Raw genomic sequence first — 8,752 nt, forward strand, 5'->3', positions numbered from 1 at the left:
AAAAAAAATGTTAGAGAAAAATAAAGGTGGGGAATTTTTCCCATTCCGCGAGGAATTCCTGTCCCATTCCCTATGGGGAAATTCGCGGGGACGGGGAATGGAATAGGGGGGCGGGGACGGGGACGGGGAAAGCTTCACCGTCCTTGCCTCGTCCCGTGGACATCTCTAGTTTGGAGGTATTGATGGATCTAAAAGGGTCGTGTGTGCCTTTTGCTGACTGAGATGGCTATGATTTTGGCCTTCTATAGACCAAAATCACCCTTTCCATCAAAATTTTTAATTGCAAACCTTGCTTACTATGACTGTTCTGAATTTTAAATCTTAATTATCCAAGAACTGGTTCATTGATATTGTTTATGCTCTGACATCAATTTGTTGAGCTTTTATTTGTTAATTGCAGGATCAAACGTGATGAAGATCTTGATCTTCATTGGTAGTTGCCAATTTGTTGAGCTTTTATTTATTTAAGCGTCGAGAGATATGTTTTTTCTCATAGTCTCTTTTGAGAACACTAGATAATTGTTAATGGGTATAAACTATCATAATATGTCATTTCTTTTATCAGTTTCAATTTGAAACCACTTTTATTTTAGTTACAATATATGTTTTTAATTTTAATTATTGACATCCTAGTTTCTATTCATTATTTTTAAGTCCATGTCAAATATTTTATCATTTAAATTCAAGGAAAAGTATACTCATTTAAAATTTTGATTTCAATTTATAAATTAATGTTTCAAATATTGCAACACATTTCATATCCATTACAAATTAACTACTCAGTTGCTACTATTCATTTGATTTTAACACCTTTCTCTAACATTATATTAATACATGCATTTACACAAGTCTACACATATAAATTATGCAGTAAAGGTCATTTGGTTTAAAGTTTTATAGATGTCTGGAAATAAAAGATATCTCGAAATAAGACGTCTGAAAATAAAATGTCTTAAATCAAAGTGGACTGTTTGATTGTGCATGAAAATGCTATCAATATTTTATGAATAAAAATTATGTTTGTATTTAGTTTATGAAATTAAGCATGAAAATCCTATATTATTGTAATAGATTAAAAAAATAGGAGATTTTCAAAAATAGAAAAATAAGGAAAACTATTTATCAAAATAGCAAAATTTAATTATTTGACTTCTATAAGTTTCTGTCACTAATAGACACTGATAGACTTCTATTAATCTCTATCAATGATAGACTTTCAACAGTTTCTATCACTGATAGACGCTGATAGAAATCTATCATATTTTTTTTATTTGTTATTTCTGTAAATAGTTTGACATTTTTTCTATTTGTAAAAATTTTTCCTTAAAAATTTAAACAATAAACAACATTCAATATATCGATAAAAAAATTAATTAGTTATGAATCAATAATAATTTTAATATACACACTTGAAAATTGAGTAGTTTACCATTAAAATTAACCAATTAATATATTTAATAAACATCATACTAATTATAATCTAGTACTTAATAATTTTTATAATTAATTAAATTCAACATTAGTAATTTCAATTTAATTAAATGATATAAGAAAATATATTTTAGTAAATAATATATTATATAAAAAGTGAAAAAATGAGATAAAAGTATGCTATGTTAGTAAAGAATACTAAAAATAAAAAAGTTTTGTAAATATGTTAGACTAATAATGAATGAAGTAATAAAAATTAGTCACAATAAATAATTAATCGATTATAAATAATCAATAATGATTATATATGTTCAAAATGAATTATCAAATTAAAATTAACCCCAATAAATAATTACTTAATTATTAAAAAAAAAACTAATAAATTATTATTATCAAAAAATAAATTTTTGTACTAATTAAATTTAACTTCTTTAGGATATTGTTTAATTTAGGTAAAAAAGTAATTACATTCATTTAATAAATTTTTTATTGTAAAAAGAAATTAAGTAAATATTGTAATAGATTATTATTGATTTATTAAAATAAATATTTTATATTATTTTTGTCAAATTAATATTAATTAATTAACTATATAAAAAATAAAATTATATACAAAATAAAAAAACATATGAGAGGGAAAAAGATAACCTATAGTTTTAATAAAAGTAAATGTTAACATTACACATTTAATCATTGAGCTTTGATACTTGGCATTTATTTAGTTCTTACACTTTTAAGATTATAAATTTAATCAGAGCTATCAAATTTTTTTAAATTCACAAATCTACTAAACACAAAATTTAATTAATTTTTTTTGAAAAAATCAAATCTGCCACCAATATTTTAGATTCAAAATTAAAAATTCAGATACCTATAATACACAAAATTAAAAGTTTAGACACTTATTAAATACTTGAGAATGAAAAGATACACAATAAAATCAACCTAATTAAATATAAGACCTCCATATGATTTCAAAATACCTCCACCACTTGTAGCTTGAATACATGTAATTACTGAGTAATTAGTCAACTCATTCATTTATCACTTTGTAGACATAATACACAAGCATACAAACAAGAATGTCAAAGCACTGGATTTCCACAAGGTGGACCATGGAAGCCCATATTTTCCCTTCGAAAACAGCCCCTTCAAAAATGACCAAAAGCACAAAATCAGCCACACACTGCATATCACCTCCCCAATCCCAAACCCTACCACAATTGGCTGTCTTGTCCTTAAGAAAGCTACTGAAAGTGCTGCCAGTTGAATAATCAAAATGGTAGTGCCTGGTACAAACAACGGAGACTCATCAAATGTGAAACGACCCAAATCTTCATCACTGCTACTCTCCGTGTCGTCACTCGAAGAAGACGATTCCTTTTTTGTCACTTCAAACACAGTCTCCGACAGTCCTAATAGCTTGAGAACTACTGCCACTGTCCCAAGCAAGGAAGCACAGATTGTGTTTATCCTCGCCATTCTCTCGTTATTCCACCATGCTCTTTCTGATTGGCCTGTTTCCAAATATTGTAACAGCTGCTGTAGATTGTAAAACACAAAGAGCAGCAAAGGGATGCAGATTACTGGTTCTTGTATCTGCATTCAAAATTCAAATGTCCGTTAATGTTGAATTTGATCAACATTATCAATTGATTTTGAGATAGAACCTTATCATTTCAAATAAAAACTTATGAGCCTTTGCATAAAGTTAGCAAGTTTCGGGATAGAGATTGAATTTTATACTTGCCTTGGGCAAGAAATGGGTGTTGGCAATCAAACAGAATGCTGGGAGAGTAGCATAACAAATCTCTGGAATAGAACGAATCCCCCAAAGAGAGATCCACACAGAGACCATACGCTGCCTGAATTGGAGTTTACCAAAAAGATCACTGAAAATGGGGCATTTTTTGCTGAATAAAATTTCTAGTAGTCCTGTCATTGCTCTCTTTTGATGGTTTAATGGAATTGGACCACCTGAGGGGGCACATCCTAGGAAGGCTGGTGGAGTTGGTGTAAGATAGGCAGATTTCCATCCCTTTTTATGGATCTCCGATCCAGTCAATACATCCTCCAATAAGGATCCATATAGCCAACCCACCTAAGAAACCAATCAACAATTATTGAAGCAAAGTCTGCATCAACATTTCAGACATGTCATACCTATAAAGATTCCAGATAAATTTTGGGAAGAATATCTACCATCAAGCTTACATAAATTAGAGCTAACATTAAATATCAGAGGTTTATCTGATTTACTATTGTGTGGCATATAATTTGGGTAATCCAAACGGTACACAAACGATTTAATCTAATTATTTTGTTAAAACTACAACCCAAGTCGTTGATAATTAAGAGGAAAAAGTGTATTTGAATTGAAGTAGCAAACCTTGGTACCCCAACAAGAAGTGATTTCATAGTCAGAGGTGGCAACTTCCTTCAATGATACGATAGAATTGGATAGGCTATTTGGATAATCAGTAAGGCCTCTCAGAGCATGAGCTGCTGAGTTTACGAAATCTTTCGAATTTCCAAATGTTTTATGCAATTCATTGTCATAATGTTTTCCTGAAAAATGAATGGAAATAAATTATGTAATCAAACATAAATTGAACTAAGTATTTTGAGTAGAAGCATTGTGTATTGTAGTAATTACCACTAATATTTGCACCATCTGGGGATTGACCATATAAAACTTTTCGTCTATGGATACATCCTGTTCCCATATAACCAGGCCCTTGTATCCCTGCCATTCCACGAAAAGTAAACTGCCAAAACAAAACAGTAAACATCAGATAACAAAATAATGTTTCCCCAAAAGAATATTACAATATGAAGTACAAAAGATTCATGCTTGTAAATAAGTCACCTCCATCATGACAATCCATTGGTTCCCATATGGATCATCTTTAAGTCCATTGTAAAATCGTTGGGGAAATTGAACAAAGGCATACTCTTTATCAATAGTTGGGTCTAGAAAGAGACACATTCCTTGTAAAAGAACAGAAGGATTATTGACAAACATGTCACAATCTACATTCAACATATAAGGCGCGTTGGTCATCAATCCAGAAACTCTAGCCTGCACATCAAACGTACATTACAGAACTCTTTAAGAAAGATCACAGAATATATGGAGAGTTCAAGATAAGGAATGATGTGAAAATTACCAAAACATTCATTGCACCAGCTTTGTAATGATGTGGATGTTGAGGTCTCTTCTCTCTTGAGACATAAACCAAATGAGGCAATCCATCCCAAAGGCCTTCCTTGTTCTCCCAAATTATCTGCAAATGGGATATGTTCAAAACTTAATATTTTGTGAACAATTGTTTAGCCCCTGTTTGGTGATATGATTTTTTGTTTTGGGTTTGTGAAGATTAAACTTGTTTCCTCTCAATTTCTTACCATGGTTTTCATCTTTTTGAAGTAAAATAGTTGAATTCTTAGCTAAGTTTCAAAAACAAAAACTACTTATTATAAACTACTTTTTCTTATTTTAAAAAATTGGCTTAGTTTTTAAAAACATTGGTAAAAAGTAGACAACAAGAAATTTAAAGATGGAAATGGTACTTATTATAGGTTTAGCTTAAACTAAAAACCAAAAACCAAACAATTACCAAACGAGACAACTATTTCAATATTATAGATTTGAAAATCAATAATTGTCAAAAATAGCACAAAAAGTATTTCACTTTCCACAAATAACTCCTTATTTGGCCAATTGTTCTACTAGTCCATCCCAGTGCCATCTGGGCCAGAAAAGTTCATTATTGGGCTTCTTTCTCCCAACTTCGAAAATTTATATCGCTCATCCAGTTTTATTGTTGAGAAAGTGAAAGAAATTGAAAACGAAACTAAATAAATATCTCCAAAATGTTCCATCAACCATGTTTCCAGACAGAAATTTTTCCTCTAGTATCAAAACAGACTTCATTCCCTTGAATAAACAAAGAAAGAAACAGAAAACAGAGGTGAAACGTTTACAATACTATCCAAATTCATTTAAGAATGGAAGACAAACCGACTGATCCAACCAAGAGCCGATGGTCTCTGTCCTGGCTAGGATTGCCACCAAGAAACAGAATTCATGGTTCAAACGTGGCAAGGAAAGAGTTAAAAATGTTGTATTGATCTCTCAATCTCGGACGAGACGAAACCAAGAAAGAATCAGTAAAACACAATTGTTGAAAAGGACAATTTATCATCAAGAAATTGTACCTTGATTATAGGAGGATGATTATTCGATTCCGTGTTGGAGAAATCTTCAAACTCGCTTGTAAGCTCTGGAAACACAAAATTTTTGGCTGCTTCCTCGATGTTTTGCCGTAGTTTCTCGTACTCATCCTTATCATACAAAACAGTAAAGACAGAAACAATGTCAAAATCTCTTTAGTAATCCCCAAGATTTTCTAAACCATATCCTTCAAAAGTTCAAATTCTTCTTACCTTCAGTCTCCTCCACTCGCACTGGAATTCCTCAGATCCATCAGAGCTTAAATCATTAGAAAAATACCTAAACGGAGCTCTAACTTCAACCTGATACTCTTTGCAAAACGGAACCCAAATTTTAGCAAACTTAAGGGCTTCAGTAAGGGAATAGAAAGTGATTGGAGAACAGGCATCGTCAGAGACATAAACAGCCAATCTATTGGCCGGATAATCGACGGCTAACAAAGAAAGAACCGTGTTAACGGTGATTAACGGCGGCTCCAGCAGTGGATCCGCCGTCGTAACGAATACATCAACCGGAGGAAGCTCCTCGACTCTGTAATTCGAATCATTAATAAGTTGTAAGAAAAGGGTAAAGCACTAGAAACTTGGAAAATCATGAGTATATGAAGTTACCGTTTGAGGAGGTGTTGGGGATAGGTAATGTAATTGACGGGATTCCATGTGACATTGATGAGAAGAGCCCAAGTGAAAGTGAACCAAAACTCGCAGAGGAAGGCAATAGAATGGAGGTAAGTGAAGCCATGGTTACGAAGGAAGAGGAGGCGATAAACGAGCAGTGAAATGAGGAGGAAGAAGATGGTAACATCCAGTAATCTCTGTATTGGTCTTTGAACTCCAACTTTTTCGTATAGCGGCAGCCTGCTGGGTTTGGTCATTGGAAGGAAAATAATTCTCACTAAATTGAATGTTTTTTTTCCTTTCTACGAATTTAGTGATGTTTTTGTGACAATTTGCAAATTTATATAGAAAAATACTCGGTGACCACCTAATGTTTATTGTTTAATCACTTTATATATATTTCTTTCTTTTTGAAGAAGATTCGTGGAGATAGGTGAAGCGGTTAAACTCAAGTACTATTAATCATTTTTAGTATAATTGAAAATAGAGGTAACTGCTAATACTCACTTAAATTATGTTCGATTTGATGAGTACTACTCTTTATATATAAATTTTTTAGTAAGTATTTAGGTGCAAACTAAACTCTACCCCTCCATCTTTAACTTTGTACATTTTAATGAGACAGCAAAAGAAATTTAAAAAAGATTTTTTTTTCTCTAAATCCAAAGTTTTGTACTCGGCATATATTAATGGGATAATTAGGTTATTTGCATTAAAATAGATATGGTCCAAAAAGTACCTAAATCTTTTTTAAAAATTAAAATACTATTTTGATCTTTGATTTTTTTACTACTAATTTAATTTTAATTTAGGAAATTTAGTTTTAATGACAAAAGTGATTAAAATATTTACAAATAATAGTAAAATATCATAATCTATCTACGATAGATCGTGATAGACTACTATATTTATCATAAATAGACTACTATTTGTATGTATTATTGTTAGGGGATAAAATAAAGTAGAAGCAATTACAAATAATAAAATATTAGAAGACGGTGTTTTCAAAGTCGGGTTTAATGAATAATCAAGAATGAAAGATTTCATGTGTACTAAAATAGATAAACAAATAAAGAATTTCAAAAGGCTAGTCAATTTTGGCTACATTGACCACTAATTTTCTTGCCGATCAAGATGGACTTGATAGATAATATTCGCTATGGGTTATATGATATATAATATGATATCTTGATCCCCAAAAGAGAGTTCTAAATATTATAGACTATTACAATAATTTTGTTTTAAAAAATTACGATCAAATGATTTGTGAAAATAATGCAATAGTGGGTTTTGGAATTATTATCATGGTATTAAATCATCATTCACATTTCCAACGATATTTTCTACATGTTTATAGGTTTGAATATCAATATGAGAAGAAAATCAACGTTTTAAGTATATCATAATTTTTTTAGAACAATATTGGGATGGAAGATTTGAATTAGAGATATCTTGATCACTAAAATATATCGTTGTTGTTTGAGTTATGCTCACTTTGACATAAACAATTGAGAAACATAGAATAGAAGCAACAAAATATCACTAAATGAATATTGTAAATAAAAAATTAAATTTTTTAAAAGCATATAATGTTTTTTTTTTTACTAATTTAATTTTTTTTTTATTTTTATAGATTTATCCATCAACATTGACATTTTTTTCGTAAAATTAAATATCTATAAGAAAATAACAACACTAATGAGCCTACTTTGATAATTATAGTTAATGTTTAAAATGTCAATGAAAATAGCATTAAAATGTTTATGTTGATATATATTTTCTAATAAACAATTATAAAACCAAAATAATTAAAAATATATTTAAATAAGTAAATTTGGAAACAAGCTATAGCACTTACTCCAGGTAATTATGTTAAAGCTTAAAATTTATTGAAGACCACAAGGCGTTTCAAATAAGAAAACTCTATTTTTTTAAATCCTTTTTATATTATTTTATATTTTAATAGAATATTAAAATTAACCAAAAGGATTACGCCCTCATTTTTTCTTTTTTATCAAATGTTGAATCTATTATCTACGTTATGTAGTAAGAAATTTTCTTTGGATTTCAAGAAAAAGAAAAAAAAACAATTTTACTGAGAATTGTTTGTTTGGTCAAAAGATTATCTCCAATTATTCAAGTCTTGGATTAATGGTTGATATATTTTTAATTTTCTTTGTGGAATATGAATACAGAAAAAAGAATAGGCTGGTTACATTATATGAGAATTGTCCAGAAATAATTGTAATAATTGAGTGTGAGAGCCAAATGAATCAAAAGATTCATGCTTGGTTCAAGAAGGGATCGCCGAAGTTTTGAAATGAATGGAAAAACTATCGCTGAAGTTTTGAAATGAATGGAAAAACTATCTACTTTCATTAAGTGATTTATTAGATAATAAAAAAATAGATGATCTTGAAAACAATTAAGAATTCAGAAGACGAACTTTGTGGGGCTATTAAATAGC

General features: G+C 30.0%; 1 protein-coding gene across 1 annotated transcript; it reads right to left on the bottom strand.

Moving 5' to 3' along the window:
• Positions 1 to 2,377: 2,377 nt before the first annotated feature.
• LOC120088623 (cellulose synthase-like protein H1) lies at positions 2,378 to 6,801 on the bottom strand. The gene is made up of 9 exons (XM_039046038.2): positions 6,280 to 6,801; positions 5,881 to 6,199; positions 5,653 to 5,778; positions 4,602 to 4,718; positions 4,301 to 4,513; positions 4,088 to 4,199; positions 3,821 to 3,999; positions 3,182 to 3,532; positions 2,378 to 3,030 (listed from the first exon to the last, which is right to left on the bottom strand). Exons 1-9 carry the CDS (start codon positions 6,540 to 6,542, stop codon positions 2,476 to 2,478), a joined length of 2,235 nt encoding a protein of 744 aa, XP_038901966.2. The 5' UTR covers positions 6,543 to 6,801; the 3' UTR covers positions 2,378 to 2,475.
• Positions 6,802 to 8,752: the final 1,951 nt, after the last annotated feature.

Source organism: Benincasa hispida, chromosome 10 (genome assembly GCF_027475165.1).
Source record: "Benincasa hispida cultivar pf3 chromosome 10, pf3_genome.v1.1, whole genome shotgun sequence".
Lineage (NCBI taxonomy): Eukaryota > Viridiplantae > Streptophyta > Magnoliopsida > Cucurbitales > Cucurbitaceae > Benincasa > Benincasa hispida.

What these genes read in the sequence shown, in the direction of transcription:
- LOC120088623 (XM_039046038.2), bottom strand. Translation starts at nt 6,542, where the DNA reads ATGACCAAACCCAGCAGGCTGCCGCTATACGAAAAAGTTGGAGTTCAA. An exon ending in CTTCTTGTTGGGGTACCAAG is followed by an intron (nt 3,533 to 3,820) that starts GTTTGCTACTTC and finishes TTGGTTTCTTAG; the next exon opens with GTGGGTTGGCTATATGGATC. An exon ending in ACACCCATTTCTTGCCCAAG is followed by an intron (nt 3,031 to 3,181) that starts GCAAGTATAAAA and finishes TTTTGAATGCAG; the next exon opens with ATACAAGAACCAGTAATCTG.